The sequence below is a fragment of the Poecilia mexicana genome, unplaced genomic scaffold (genome assembly GCF_051168715.1).
Source record: "Poecilia mexicana isolate PSO_F unplaced genomic scaffold, ASM5116871v1 scaffold_12, whole genome shotgun sequence".
Lineage (NCBI taxonomy): Eukaryota > Metazoa > Chordata > Actinopteri > Cyprinodontiformes > Poeciliidae > Poecilia > Poecilia mexicana.
Genome location: NW_028263381.1, coordinates 17,731,558 through 17,747,965, shown reverse-complemented (window position 1 = coordinate 17,747,965; position 16,408 = coordinate 17,731,558). Strand labels below are relative to the sequence as shown.

Here is a 16,408-nt window from a genome sequence, read left to right as displayed (position 1 = left end):
CACGTAGTAACTGAGATTTAGTTAAAAAGTTACATGCATATCCTAATGTGCTGACAAAGCCACAAGCTTAAAAACTTACTCTCAGATTTTGTTTTTCACAGGGGGGTTTCCTATTCCTTTAACTGGATTCCTGATTTTAAGGAACTTATCAGCATTATTTAACACATTATTTTGTCACACATGTACTGAAAATTATTGTGCACTACTCACAGATTGTTTAAATCATTGCTTATTGCCTTTGTTGCAGTTGGTTCGGTTTGTAAAAGCTCATATGATCTCAGCTTTTCTGCTGCAAAAGTTTGAAAACCACAAACCCAGTAAAAACCCTGATCTAAGATGGAACAGGGGCAAAAAAGGAAAACATTAATATTTTTAATAAGGGTAAATATTTTCACAGATTGTCTCTTGGTAATTCCAGAAACAACAATAACATTTACTACTTTGTAAAATATATTTAGATTGAGTTATACAGACTGAAAACCTTTTTGTTTACTTTGAAAAGGCCCGTCTGTCTGCATTTTAATTTGTAATTGTAATTTGTAATTATTTGGTCAATACTGAAGTTTGTTTCTCATATAATAACAATGGAAATCAGGTGATGTCATTGACCATGTTTTTGCTGTTTTTATTATTGTAGATTTTAAGCAGACATAAGTTCTTATGTGCAGACTTTTATCAACAGAGAACCATCCTAGTTTCCGGTGCTGCAGCTACACCTAGTGGCTAAACTTAAACGTGCTTTTTATTTTATTCCCCAGCCTGTTCTCTCTTCAATTTCCGTAAACAAAAATTTTTAATGACGGTTTAAAAGAAAAGAAAAAAAGAAAAGACTTAAGATGAACAGCAGTCAGGATGTTCTTAGTTCAAGCTTGAGAAATAATTTCAACAACTCATCCTGAATGTCTCCTTTCCGTCTGAACTGTCACTATTTATCATAATTCCGTGAGCACGTCTCTGTGCTGTACGTGTATTTATTTTCTGTTGTGTCACAGTGTTTAGTTATGTTTATAAATCTTAGTTCTTGTTTTATTTTGAAAGTTTTTCAGGAACTCTGTGTATTCTCTCCCGCCACTCCGGCCTTCTCCCAGGCCACAGTCCAAAAACGTGGGTGATAAGCTTGAATATAATTGCGCAAATTCGAATTACGAAAATAAATTTGCCTAATGGAAACACGCCAATATCGAAAAAAAACAAACAATTTACGACAAAAGGTATCAGAATCTCAAAACTGCAATGGAAAACGTTTTTGCATCACACAAGTCACGTGATCAACAACCGGATGTTAATACAGGCGGAAACGATAACAGGAAGTTGTAGGAAGGTGATGGCATGGCAAGTTTTTTAATGACTGATTGCATTAACAAATTTATTAACGTGTGATTTTAATTAAGTTTCGAAATTGTGGTTTTCGATATTTAGCAGAATATCAACAAAGTGCAGAGCACATTTTTAATGGAAACGCAGTTCGTGTCAGGATGTCACTGCTGACATTCATTCTGGTAATTAGGCTCACCTGCTTTCACGCCAGTAATCACATTCCCCAGTCTCTCATGTTATGCTCTTCTCCACTGGTTCCTATAGTTGATCTTTCCCTGGCTCCTGTGACTCCCCCATGTTTTGTAAGTTTTCTATTCCCCCTGACTCCTCATTGGCAAACATGACACTGTAGTCAGTTGTTTTAGCTACTTTTAAAGATCAGTTTTCTTTTTTTTTTTTTTAGCGGAAGAGCAAATAAATGGCTAAAAATTTAGATTGATTTGGGAAACATATTCTGTTTCACATGGCAACCACTACTTGCATGCATATTTCTCAAACAAAATAAGACAACTCTTGTTTTAAAGCTGTAGTTCAGCCGCCTGACCTCTCGTGTTGAATTAAATAAGAGACATTTTTCCCCTCTCAGTGGACCGATTTATTAAAGAAAAGGCAGCTAGGCCGTGGTTCTCACCAAAATAGCAACACTACTGGCTTCCTTCAGTCCTTAAAAGGACAAACTATTGACTTTGTGTCTTGTATGGTTAAAAATATCTTTCTCTTGTTAGCACCACCTTAGAGTAAAAACCAAAATAAAGCACCGGCTCTGTGGGACTGTAAGACAAAGCCTTAGGATGAGATAAGACACACCAAAGTGTGCAGGAGTGAAATGTTTTTAAAAGGGTACTGCATTCCTTCTTCTGATGCATTATTGCAAGAAGGCTCTGTGTTATTTCCAATCAGGAAATCAGTTAAAAAATATTTTATCACTGCTGCTCTCTTCATTTTGAATTAAAATACATTTTTGAGAAGTTTTGACAGTTCCTCTTTGCCACCTCCATTCTCTTCAGTTCTCTTTCCTTTCTGAAGACTGACATGACCGTGGAAAAACGTTGTTACCGAGTGTGGTGAGTCATTTGTCTTGATTTGACCACAATCATCCTGCTGAAAGACCTAATAGCAATCCATTTTCAGTTTTCTGGCAGACGTCACTGGATTTTTATTTAAAACCTCTGAGGATTTCAAAATTTCCAGACACTATGCACTCTAACATATCGCCTTTGGAAGAGAAGCAGAACCTCCACGACACCCAACAGGTAGCATACCTGTTAGGTAGCATTCCCACATGTTACTCCTTTTTCATAGAGACTCACCTGGAGTGTTTGCTAGGAGAAAATAAATGTCAATCTTGGTATCATTTGACCACACCACATAGTTCCAGTTAAAGCTCCAGCAGCGTTTGGTTTGTGATTGTAGGAGCTAAGGTTTTTCCTGCCTTGTAGATAGAGTCCAATGGAAAAAGTGAGACAAGAGTTGAAGAATAAAGAAAAAACTGACATGAATCAATGGATTGCTTTTTATGCGCCTTAAAATTCATAATTTGGGAGATGTTTTGTGGGCGGGAGACAGTCGGAGTTCAACCAGACATCAAAAACCTAGCGGACGTAAACCCTTGTTATTGCTAAGATACATTCATTCATCAGCTTTTCATTGTCAATTATTAATTGAAATATCATATTCTGCCTTCCCATTTGGCAAGAAGGAAATCAATGGTTGCTTTACTGCCATCTAGTGCTCAAAAATCACATTGAGTTTGTACATTTCAAAATATAAAATGAAAGCGTAACATCAGATCTCCATTTCAACCTTAATATGTTTTATGCTTACCTCAAAAATGCACTTATATCGTACTTTGTTTTTTATTAAACATTAGATTTTAAGAGTAGCAGCAGTTGTCTTGTATGTCACATTCAGAAAGCAGAGTTCATCTTCACTGAGCTATTATGAAACAGCCAAGGATCATGAGGGAACTGCATCTCTATGGAAAGTCAGCTAGCATTAAAGTACACTGTTTAAGATCACAGATGCCAAGACATTGGAGTTAAATGTCCCCCAAATCTGATGAGCAGTTCACAGTTCTGTTCCCGTAAAGTTATCCTCATAGGGGCCCAAGAGAGTCCTGAGACTCTTGTTCGTTGGCAAGAATTGTCTGGCCATTATCGCTGTAGCTTCTATTTGGCAGGAAGGACAATCTGAAAGAGACAAAAAACTTTGTTAGTCCACATTAACCAAGTCTTAATGCAAGACAGTAGGCTTCAAGTTATAAACACCTTTCAAAAAAAAAACCTTCCAGTTATTGTAGAGCTCTGGAAATTTTGATTTCTATAAACCACTGTCGTAGAGATCTTGGTAGGAATTGCTGGGAACAGTAATGGGGAGAAGTCATGGGAAGTCGAATCAAACTCGCTGGGAATTACTGACACATTTAGCAGAACCACCTTTAGCAGATTTAGCTTGAGTTTTCCATTTTCTGCATGCCTTTATTATTCTCAGCTATTGTGGGTAAATTTTGACCCACTCGTTTCCACAACGTTGCTGTTATTGGTTGAATGATTCAGTTTGGACGAAGCTTCAACAGAAATGGCCTCACACTTGACCCCAAAACTCTTTGGTTTTCTCCAAACATGGCTCCCGATAATTGGCTAAACATCTCCAATATGGTCTCACTTGTTGTTAAAGGACATTCTTCCAGAGGTCTTGTGATTAAATCGGATGCAACATGACACTCTGGAGTCATGAACCCATGTTTGTCTTAGAGAGAAGAGGCTTTCTCCTGACACTCCTTCCAACTGATACATTCTTCTCCAGCCCTTCTCTAATGGTCCAGTCATGAAAAAATGTAGTATTTCACTGGTCAGCCTGAGGCAGGTTGGGTCTGAGAGGAAACTCTTGGATGTTTTCAAATTTTTCTGTAGATTGCACAGTCTGAGTTTGAGTTCACATTTTGGACTACTCCCAGGAAAACTGAAAAATCCCTTTAAAATTTCCCAATTGCGAATAATTTTCTAACTGTTCATTAACTGACTTGAGAAAGTTTAAAATGTACCTTTATTATTTTTCTTCCCAGAAAGAAACTAACAACCATTTCTCTTTTCCAGACATTATTTTTGCCATCTTTAACATAGAAATAGCGTCGTACAGTAGGGACATTTCCGACTCGACATTGTGGCAACATCTTTATACTCCAGATCAGCAAACTGAAAACGGAGCTCAAATCTGCTACCATCCACAAGAGATGCAAATAACACGATCATCCAGCCATCTGTTAGTTACTAAAAAAAAACCTAACATTAATATTTGTTTCAAACGGTTACATGAACACTTTCTTGGAATTACATTTGATCCTAGTTGTAGCGCCAAAATATCCTCCTGATTAGTCAGAAGCCCACTTTATGTTTGACCTCCTGGATACTTTTAAGGCTATGATTCAGTCTTTTATTTTTAATAGAGTAAAAATAGGAAACTAGATATATTTTAAGACAGGTCTTGACGATAAAATGTGAAAAATCTGTTAGGATCTGAAAACTAACATATAAACCACACATGGCCATGTCCTGCTTTCTCAGAAAGGAAGCTGCATAAGTTATTTATTAGCGAGGTTGTTTAAAAGAGACAGTCCACATAAGTAAACCTAATGCCAAATAGACCAAAGGTAAACAGGTAGACGGTGTGTTTGAGTCACACTCTAACATTCACACTACATTAATAACTGCATCATTGATGCAGTTATTAATGTAGAAAATAACTCAATGAAGTTATAATAGTTGAGCTGGTACACAGAAATGTCTGATGTGGCTTTAAGGATAAAACAACCAATTAAGTTATTGAAACTTAATGATCAAAATGGACTCATGTCAAGGTTCCACTTGGAGAAAACAGACAAAATGTTTCTCACACACAAAGTAGCAAAGAATATGATGCAAACAAAACGTTTATCGCGACCCAAATCTGTCAAGTTGGTCATGTTTTGTTTAGGTTCAATTGGGATTCTCCTTCTTGGTTTCTGTCTCTCTTTTGCTGAGTCAGCACTCTTGCAGGGAGACAATGTCACAAGCATTCAGTAAGTAAAACAAAAGCAGATTGGTTGCTTCACACAACCAAGACAAAATGTAGTTTCTTAATTTTTTTTAACCACATTCTTAAAGAGAAAGGAACGTAAATTACAGTTGCAGCTGCCTGTGTATTCAAACTGTCCAAACATATGATCATTCTATTAAAAAAATGAAAAGACATACTTGCATTTCAGAGTCACAACACAACAATCGTGATGTTTATTTTAAAAGCTTTGTTTGAATGTCTATATATCAGAAATATAAAAACAAAATGATTCAGACGAAACTCTTTTTGAGCCGGATGCTAAGATGGGTCGTCAAGCTAATCTGTAAGGTCAAGCAATGACATTTTCAAGGTACTTGTATATAATTTAAAACAGACATTTACTAAAGATAATCTACCTTTTCTCACTACCTGACATTAAATCAGATTAAACATAACATATTTTTTTTCTTTTCCTAAAAAAATAAAATTGAATCTCAGCAGAAATTACATTTATTAATGGTTGTCCTATCGCTATATGGTCCTATATACATATATAAGTCCTACTGACACATGGGTTAAGATAGGGGACTTTCCACAGACAGTTGAAGGCAGTATGAAGTCAGTTCTGTGAGTTTTATTTGTGACCCAAAAGTATCTGTCGTCCACATCAAAAGAGAACATTTGTACTTTTAAAAAAAATGAACAGAGGACAGGAATTTTCCAAATCAAATTTGTCAGCATCAGTTTATGAAAAAAAGCATAGCTGACTATATCCTTGGAGTTCGCTTAACATGATGGTGACTTGTCTTGCAGCACGTTTTTGTAATTTTAAATCACTTTATGTTGTTTGTGACGTGCCAGCTGTCACTTGCTGTACAAATTCAGATTTATGCAGAACAGCTGAGGCTGCTTTCTACGCTCTTTTACTGGCAGTGAGAAACGGGAGAATCTCGGCCCTTGTGGTATTTCACTAATTTGTCTCATGGGAACAAAAGGGCTTTTAAAATTCTAATAGTAATGTAGAAAACATCCTCTTTGAGCCCTTTTAGACAGCCTAACATTCCAAATGCAGAGAATTATTTCATCCTACTGAATTTAAGGCAACATAAATTGTAATATTTGTGCAATCTGTTGGTTTCACAAAAAAGAAAAAAACATTTCTCTTTGCGGTAAAAGCCAAATGTTGTTGGAGTCCAGATGCTTCAAATGAAATAATTGTTCATCTCTTTACACTGAAAACATCAACATTTCTGTCGTTTGTGAACAAAACATCAACTGATCTGCTATGTGACCTTTAAAGGAGATCAAGACGAGATAAGAGGGGAGCTTTGTGTTCCTTTAATTTTGTCCCACTATGGTGTGGGAACATTAAATAATCAAATTGTGTCTCATCATCTTTTAACGCTGAGGCAATGAGACGGGATAGACGTGGCGGTGGGTTGATGGGGAAATAAAAGGAGACAAGTTGTGTTTTCCCACAAGAACAGAGAAGCAGTTTAGCAGAATAAAAGCAGGTCTAAGCATGATGAGTTGGTGGCCTTTTTAACAGTCTTTGCAGTTGCATGCAACTTTTTATCACTTATGTTTGGGAAACACCTTTTTCACTAAACTAGCTTGTGTAAAAGCACAAAGCTAATATTTTTACATACTGAAATGACAGTAATATAACAAAATGTTTGGTAACTTTTTTCCCCTAAACTTGCATCAACCACACAAAACAGAGATTGGAAGATGGCTACTGGGACAACAACCTGTGTTATCTGTGGTCAGTATGTTTTTTAACAAAAAATTTTTCTCTCTAGTCTTAGCAACAGGAACAGAAAATAACCACTCTTCCTTCAAAAAGGCTTGGATAATGAAGTATCCCAAGTAGATGCTAGCATCGTAAGGGTGCACCCAAGACTGATTTTGAGTAAAAGTCAGTGGATCTTTGTAGTCCTGTTTACTGTTCAACTAAAATGATAGCAAAAAAAAAGCAGGTCACAAAATATCATTCTTAGGAACCATGCTTTAAAGTTTCTTTTTAAACCTCGTTGCCAACTCTAAACAGTAAACATATTCATAAGAGCGTTTCAAATAACCTCATAGTGAGTGGGGTTCAGTGCAGTTTATGAATTTCATTGACTGAGATTTTTTTTTTATTATTTTTTGCTGAAGTCGGGTTCTTGTATGCAAGGTTTATGTGTCGGTGATTTTTTTTTTCTTTTAGGGTTATTGCTTTATATCTTGTATTGTACCAAATAATCCAAAGTATGTTTAAGAAGAGGATAAGAAAGTCAATAAGCTGCAGTCCAGTCATCTTGCAACAACATGTATGAATGTCATATTTATTCTGCATGCCAAAATAAAATGGAGGAGCATGATAGAGTTGATAGAGTAGAGTAGTAGTTTGAAACTTCACCACTAGATGTCACGAAATCCTTCATACTGCTCCTTTAAATGAGAGAGCACGCAAGTCTGCCTTAACATAATTTATATTATGCCAAGAAAAACAACTCTCAGTTCAGATTTTCAGACAGCAGTCTCTCATTTTAGATTTTAGTTGATTTCCCTCAGCTGCAATATGTGATCCAATGCACTGTCATTGTTTAAATGTAACATTTTTAGGAAGTCAGTTGACATCACATGTGTAGCTATAAAAAGTTATTGCTCGCCACTGTGGGCAGCTAATGCTGTCTTTAGGTGTGAAAGATTTCAAAGTTTCTTTATAAACATCACAAAAAACAAATCTGAACACAGCTGGGTTATACAAGCTAAAGGTAAGTCATGAAAATATGCTGTGGAAGTTAACTTGCCCATTAACTTGGGATTAAGAGGAAAACATATCCACATGTACTTTTGATTCTTTTTGATATTTTTAATAAGTGTATTATTATAGATAGACTGCAGAAGAATCTAAATCAGACAACCTGCATAGAATTATTTATGTCACAACACACACACTGGCACAGTTTTTTGCAGCTAAACAAATCAAAAATGCTTTTTGCACATGTAACACTAGCCTAACTGGGACTGCTCTCAAAAGGAAAAGCAAGTCTGGAAAAGGTCGTAGCTCAAATTCTTCATGGAAAGGAAACTTCAACAATGACCAACAAAACTATAAACAGAATAATTTATCAGTCCGCACTGGTTTCTGGGTTTCTGGGGCAGAAAAGTCTCTGGACAGATCACAAGCGTTTTTCCAGCGTCAATAACAGCTTTATTCTTGTTTGCTTCAAATTAATTTAAAAGAATTCAGCTAAACTTGCTAGTAAATCAATATAATCTAAATAAAAGCCCACAATAATTGCATACTATCATGTCATTAAAAAAATACTTTGGCATTTGTTTGTTTTCTATTATTCCCATCATACCTGTTTTTGTCATTCTAAAAATTTATGTATGTATGGAAATGTGGATAATTTTTTAAAAATTAGTTTCAATTTTCTACAGTTTAAAGTTACTTTTGTCCATATCACTGTGCTCCACTGTGTCTCCTGTCAGAGATCAAAAGAAAAGCCGCTCCTTTCTCCAAACAGGCCTGGTGTGCTCAGATAAGGCCAAAAAACGATTTTATCTGCCAGGATTTTGTTCTTGATCCTCTCCCATTCCACTGAAGTAAAACCAACTCACTTCCTGCTTATAGATGGACAACTCGATAACAAGCAAAAGCCTTTACAGATTTTTTTTTTTTTTGTGGCATTTCGATGTACAAAAGATTCTACATAAGGGCATTGAACCGACGGTTGATCTTATTTGCATTCGTTCAATCATTCTCAATTTTCTTCACATTTGGGCTTAAATTTTACCTAGTTTAACTTCACACTCACTGCACATTACTGAAAAAAGCACTCAGAGTCTGTTGTAATACTTTGATCTCAGTCATTGGACAGCTATCATTTATCCCTGCAAGTGTTGCTTATAATGGGGGGGGACATCATTAAAACAGCTGACAGGTAATCATTTAGCAAAGTGCTTTGGAGTTTTGTAAGTTTAAGCTTGGTGTTGCAGATTAAAAAGCTAAACCAGTGTTAAATATTAGTAAGCTACATGCCTATGCACCAATCAGCCTTTCTAACCAATGTGTGAAAAACCGGCCTGTCCTGATACCATCTCTTGGAAAAAGCTGAAACTTATTAGAAGCTTTCTGCACCTTATACCAGTCTCAGAAAAACGTGCAGAAAAGCAAAATCAAGGCTGGATCGAGCCGGTCTGCCAGCTCAAAGATGTCTGTCGTTCACCCATTGGAAGATTTTTTTCAAGATAAGAAGTCTGGGGCCAATTTGTGTTGATCCAAACTTCAGAACACCGCTGGCCATAATTCTGCTTCTTAAATATCAATTTGTTTTCATGTGAAGATTTATATTGGAATGTCCTGACATCCTGAGATCTGAACGGTCTCTGAGTATCTACACATTTATCTGAAATAAGTTACTTATTTTTCAGACGATACGAGCTGCTCTGTGAGCATGTGTTAAAGCAAGAACGACAGGATTTTTAAACATGTGAAACTAGACACCTAAAAACCTACAGCTGATTTTTATGGGCCTCAGTAGAATCTAATGGGCAGACTTTGCATTTGAACTACTGCCTGAAAACCCACACAGCTTAATTCAGATTGCCAAACAAACAGCACAGCATAGCTGGACAGAATTTGGAGGCGAGTGCGCATCTTCACTAAGAGGAGTACCTTTTTAGCCCTACTTTTTTAATAATCTCTATAGATTTTTTTTGCTATGGGTAGTTGCCCCCGGTGGTGCATTAACATCAGATAATGAAATATAACTTGCCAGTTAGTTGTACCCTAAACAAGTTTTCAATGGATTTTATGAAAGAGATGGAGATCTGACATATATGTGGGGTCAGATCGAGGATGATCAGGAGACTAGGTAACACATGTTTTCTTCCAGGTTGAACTTGAGTTTGGGCCACCACAAGCTCAGATACATTCTTGCATTTTAATTGGTTGAGGGGCAACAGTAGGACGGGGTCCCTTAAGCACCGTTCATGCAAGAACCACCAGTGAAACCCTGCATTGTGCATGGCATGGTATATTTTGGAGTGCACTGTTTTCTGTACCAGCAACGTGGCTAAAGCCATTCATTTATCAGAAGCTAGAGCTGTGGCAGCATGTGGTATACATGAGAGCTGTGGTAGCTGGAGTGCTACAGTAACTCACTCAGAGTGCTGCCAGCACAATGCCCCAAAATTAAACTCATATTTGCTTTGGCATGCAGGCAGACTTTACTGAACTGGGAGCACAATGATCAATTTCCTCAAAGACATTTCACCTGCATTAAACAAAACTGAACTGAACTGCTCTGCATTTTATCTGCTTCTGCTGCAGAAGGTTTAAATAAAAAATAAAAACATGATCAGAGAGACAAAACATGAAATAAACTAAATAAATCTTGAGAATGTCTGAAATTTAAACTGAAATTAAACTGCGGCTGCACCGAGTACACAGGCTCAGTGCCTGTATTTTCGTCAGATTTAAACTGAGCCCTTCACTCGTCAGCTTCACATGCTCACTGTTACAGACTTTTTTGTGCAGACTGAGAAATGTAAAGTATGTACTTCACCTGAAGCTAAAATCGGCTGAATGTTAAAGATTCACCAGTGACCCCTGTGTGCACCACTGAAATACAGTTGTGATTGTTTGGAGTTCAACAAACTGGGAGGAATGAAAAAAAAAGTGGAAGCTCTTTAGTGTTTCCTGTTTGCATTGATTCATCATAAAAAATGGAATCTAGTCTATTTCAAGTTACCAAATGTGCAGTGTCCAGTAAGAATCAATAGTCTGATATTACAGGACGCTTTAATTTCCAGCGCAGTTTTGGGATTATTAATAAGAGATCTATGAAAATGTTTACAGAAAGTCCTGAGTGGTTAGGGAACTTGTATGCTCTCTAGATTGTGTGCAGTAATGATGACCGGCTTACATCAATACTGCTAATGGTTCTCATTTGTGTAATACTATTTGAACTCTAGATGGCACTTTTTAAGAACTTAAGCGTCTACTTGTGCTTTTATTGAAAATGTCCTGCTCGATTAAGGATGTAGTACCAGCCCTGTCACTACAGTTGATTTAAGCCAAAAAGCCGGAAAGCAGCCAACTGATTCCCACTGCTGTTACAGATCAAGTATCATAGCAACCTGAACTCTGCAAATTAAAATTAAGCAAACATGTGTGTTATTACCAGCTGTTATTGCAGTAGCTTGGTGTGGAGTGCTCTTTATATTCTAGCTTAATCAGTACACTTTCTGCTATCACACATAATGAAACACATGGATCAGTGCATGCCTTCTTTTAAGTGACAGTGGCATGTATAACTTGTGTAAAGTAGGCTTTCTACTTTACGCACGAATGTCTGTACTGTGACAGTTCAATACATTTACCTTAATCCCTCGTTAGTGTTTGCACTTCATACTCTCAATCTTGAGCCATATTCCCATTCAGCACAAAATTTTCATATCCCTTTTTGTTTAAATTTTCTTTTCCCTGGAAACATGGGGGCGGGGGTGGGATAAATGCAGAGATTTTTAGACTTGTTGATCCATGTCTCAACAGGCCTGAAATTACATAAATATAACCAATTAAGTAAATTCTGCACACTTTTTTATTTATTTTACAATTGAACAGTAAATGTTAAAATAAATATCTACACTTATCCTCTATTTTTTTTAGGACTATCCATTATAGAATCATTCCGTCTGGTTTCCTGAGTATAGATTTTGCCTGTTCCTGAACAGCTCTTCAATTTCTTTGCAGCATGAAGCTCAGCTTCTCCTGCTCTTAAGAACGATGGAAGATTAAAATTTTTGAAAAGAGAAGAATTCCTACAAAGAGAGTTTAAGAATTTAGTTTCCAAGTTACATGGCTTCTGTACTTTGGTACCTTCTGTTCAAAAACTATAGAAAAGTTAGTAATACTTTTTTTTATTTTTAGATAACAGTTATTTGAGTCAGAGCTGAAGGGGAACTTGCAGAGAATCACAAAGATCCTGTTACTGGAACAATTTGACAGTCATGATTTGACGCTTGGTATTTTTCTCGCTCATCTGACACTCAGAGAGACAAATTATCATGTCTGTTTCTCTTCCTCTAATGTCCAAACCACAAGAATTACACACTTTCTCAGGCAAACAAATCGCCAAACTGGTAAGGGTTAGGATAATGTAGGTTAATGTAAAGCATGCTTTCTTTTCACAGTGTTTTAATTTATGATGAATGCATACATTATATTCAAAGTGCTAAGTTTAGCTTCTCTGACGGAGATAAAGATGTGAAGGATGAGTGAACAGAAGCCATTTGAGAGAAATCGAGGATAACCTCTTACGCCATTAAACTAAGAGGGGAACTGCAAAACTGAAACACAAGGCAGATTACGAAATTCCCCCCAAATTGATAGAATTACTTGTTACTGAGACACAGAGAAAAAGTGTAGGCCGCCTTTGATATTTAATACTCAAATGAACCTTTCAGTAATTCTACCCTAACTCCCAACTCAAAAGTGTCCTCAGAGCTGCTCAAATGTCTGATGTAAAATTATGGGACCCCAATGAATTGAGCACAGACTTTTATACTCTTTAATCAGACATGTAGAGTGTAGATAAAAGACCAATCCTTGGGGAGATGTTCTTTAAACCTTGAACCTTGTTGCATAAGTGTGCACGCCCTTAAACTAATGGTTTGTTGAAAGCATAATTTTAGCTGTCTTTGTTTGACTGACATGCTGACTTAGCAATATTTGCCCACACTCCCTGATGAAAGGTTTCCCAATCTGTTTGATTGAGAGATCAAACTCTTAACATTTTCTGTAAGATGAGGTTCTGGGCTCTGGATGAGTTGCTGCAGTTGATGATTTGGATGTAAGCTTGGACTCACTGTAATGTTGACCAATGAATTGAAAATTTCAGCTCTGACTGGTGACAGAAACTGCTCTATTTCACTGCAAGCGTGGTATTCCTGTTACAATAACAGAAACTGAAAACTACATGCTGTATATGCACACGCCAAAAGTTGTGCCAAGCTTTTTTGTGCCAAGGAGTTTAAAAGTCTCATTTTTCTGTCGGGAGGTAGGAAAATAGATTACATCAGCAGCGGAGTTCAGATGCATCCTGGACAGGTCGCCAGTCCATCACAGGGCTAACAAGTGTGCACACACACATGTGCTGGAATTTATGAGGACAGTGTATAAAAACACGTCATAAGAGCCTGCAGTGTGATCATCTGTCTCCCTTTCTTTGTCTGACATTTCCTTCCATATTTCCATGTTCCTGGTCTTTCTCTCTCTCTCTGTTCTATCCTCATCCTCCTCTCTTGCAGTCATTTCTTCCAGCTCTCTGCCTTCTCTCATGTCCTCACTGCTCTCTTTTCCTTTTCTGTTTATCTTTTCCACTCTTTACCTACCCCTTTTTGTTCAGTCTTTTGCGTTCAAACATTGTATCAAGTTCATTAGCAATGCCAACAAGTCAAACTACCTTATAAAATATGTTTTAACTTTAACATTTGTTGTGATTTCATTCTTAGAAAACAGGAAGACATCTATATTCCAGGGAAAAGAAGTGTCTAACTTTGTTTGATGCCAAACACAAATCATGTGTGTATTCATGTCCCTTGAGCTTTTTCCCCCAATTTTAACACATTTCAACCACAAACGTCAATGTGCTGCATTGGGTTGTTGTACAAAATCCCAACATATAACATCTAATTGTAATTTAAACAGAAAATTATACATAAGGTTGTTTTTTTTTTACAATGGAAATCCTAAAATAGTCTGTAGTTTTATCCACCTTTCTGCAGCCCAATACCTATAATAAATCTAGTGCAACTATTTGCCTTCAAAAGTTTCATATTTGGTGAATATAATTTCACAAGATGCTCAACATTTCTGTTTATTTTTTTATTTTCATGTTGGCATTCTCATAAAATGACTATTTTTCTCCTGGTACTACAACTTTTTTCTGGTAACATTAACGCCTTCTTCTCCCATGATTCCGATTTCCTTGACTTATAACTATTCTTGTTTTACTACAACTGTATTCTTGTAGTATTATAACTTTAAGCTCTGTCCTTCGTAGAGCTGATCTGAATTCAAAGTCTGTAAAACAGACAATCCCCAGAGACATGTGGTGGTGGCAGCCTCATGCTGTGGGGAAGCTCTTTAAAAGAGACAGAGAAGTTGATGTGAAGATGGATGGGAGCTAAATACGGGCCGGACCAGGAAGAAAACGGGCTAGAAGGCTGAAAAACACAACAGTGTGGCAGAATTGCACATTCTAGCAGTACACTTACCCTAAACAGAGAGCCACACACACAATGGAGGGATTTGGATCAAAGTTGTGATTCTGGGTCATTCTAACATATGACTATGTGTTTGACTGGCTGAGTCAAATTCCACTCTTAAATCTAATTAACTGTTCGTGGCAAAGCTTGAAAATGTTGCTCGGAGATGCTCTCCATTCAGTCTGGCTTAGTTTGAGCTACTTGGGAAATTTCTGTCTGGAAATGATCAAAAATGATAGAAGTACATCCTTAAACTAGCAGCTAACACAATATGTGAAAACTGTGGATCATTTTTTGTGTTCTAATGTAATGGTCCATCACATGACATCCCCCAAAACAATAAAGTTTAAGGTTGTATGTGACAAAATGTGGAAAGATTCAAGAGGTATGAATACTTTCTACAATACACACTGTATGTCAGCATTTCAGAGTACACAACCAAATGTCTCACTCTGTGCAAACCACAAACAAAGAAATACTATCATCAGGACAAGTACACTTAACTATTTGTGTATTCTAATGACATTAGCACAAGCGTATCAACTTTTAAAATCTGCCTTCAGGCAAAAAGGTAATGAAAACACTTCTGTTCCTTTGCAGTGGCAAGAAATAGATGGAAAAACACCAAGCTGACTCAACAGACCCTCAGCACTCCAAGCCTGCCTTAGAGGCCTAAAGCTCCCTGATAAAACACGACGGGATTCCTGTAATTTGACTTTCCAGTGTCATGTTGGCAGTAATCTGATTGAGTCTGTTTTCCGTCACAGACGGATCAGGCTGGAGATAAGGCTGGTTGTCTTTACTGTTTCCTACACACAGATGAAGAGCCCAAAGAAATGTGTGCAGAGACGGTAGAGAAGCATAAGCCCACACAAAATAGGTATTTCAGGTAAAAGTTCTAAGACTAGAGCAGAGATATTGGCTCAGCCGATGTGTATATATACACTCACAATGACAGCTGAAGGAAAAACACGAGAGGGAATTACTTCTTTCTTTAACTAAAAATGTAAAGTGTCAGAATGATACTTCAAGATGCTCTTTTGGCTGTGGGAAGCCTCAGGTGTCTGTACTAGGACTTCTCCTTTTCCTTTGGGGTTTATTTTGAGGAAATTTTGAATTAATTTCCATTGCTATGCTGATTACTGTCAAGTCTACATTCCAGTGAAAAAACCTGGTGAAAAATTAGAGTAAACACTAACATTCGTAGCCAGAGCTAGTTTGGTAAACAGCCTGTACTTTAACAGAGCTTTATGAAGTCCAAAGCTGCTGTTCAACACAGTAAGAGCTGTTTGTTCTTCTGTATGAGTTTTTGTGTTGTCCGACATTGTTTATTTTATTTTTTTTACTTATGTAATACTTTGGTCAAACTTTTATTGTTTTCAAATAATATAAATAGACTGAATTGGGTAATAGTGTATCACACATTCCTGTACCTTGCGCACGTGTTCAGTGAATCTGTCATCAGTGTGTGACTGTAAGTGATCATGCGCTCGCCTTTGTTTCTCTCTGAGCGTGAAGCACTTGTAAAAATGTTAGACAGTGCAGAGACATGAAGGCCGCCTCCTTCATCATCCACCCGACTCAAAGAAGCAGAAAAGCCAAACTCAGCCTTCAGATAAATCACCGGCGTTATCACAGGCCCTACTGTGGAAAAAGACTATTACCTCTATTGTAATATACATAATACTTAAATCCAGCTATACAGGAGGTGTGATTCATAAAGGTATTTGCTAATATACATTTATGACGAGCATAGTGATTTTGTCATGATGCACTCGAGACAAAATCA

At 37.0% G+C, this 16,408-nt stretch overlaps 1 protein-coding gene across 3 annotated transcripts in view; it reads right to left on the bottom strand.

Annotated features, from left to right (window-relative positions):
- Positions 1 to 3,109: 3,109 nt before the first annotated feature.
- LOC106922642 (5-hydroxytryptamine receptor 4) overlaps positions 3,110 to 16,408 on the bottom strand; it is a 36,303-nt gene continuing 23,004 nt past the window's right edge. For all 3 annotated transcript variants that reach the window (XM_014995223.2, XM_014995229.2, XM_088011028.1), the window contains one exon: positions 3,110 to 3,506. In XM_014995223.2, coding sequence (XP_014850709.2) covers positions 3,413 to 3,506 — 94 coding nt within the window. In that variant the 3' untranslated portion in view covers positions 3,110 to 3,412. The remainder of the gene's footprint in view (positions 3,507 to 16,408) is intronic.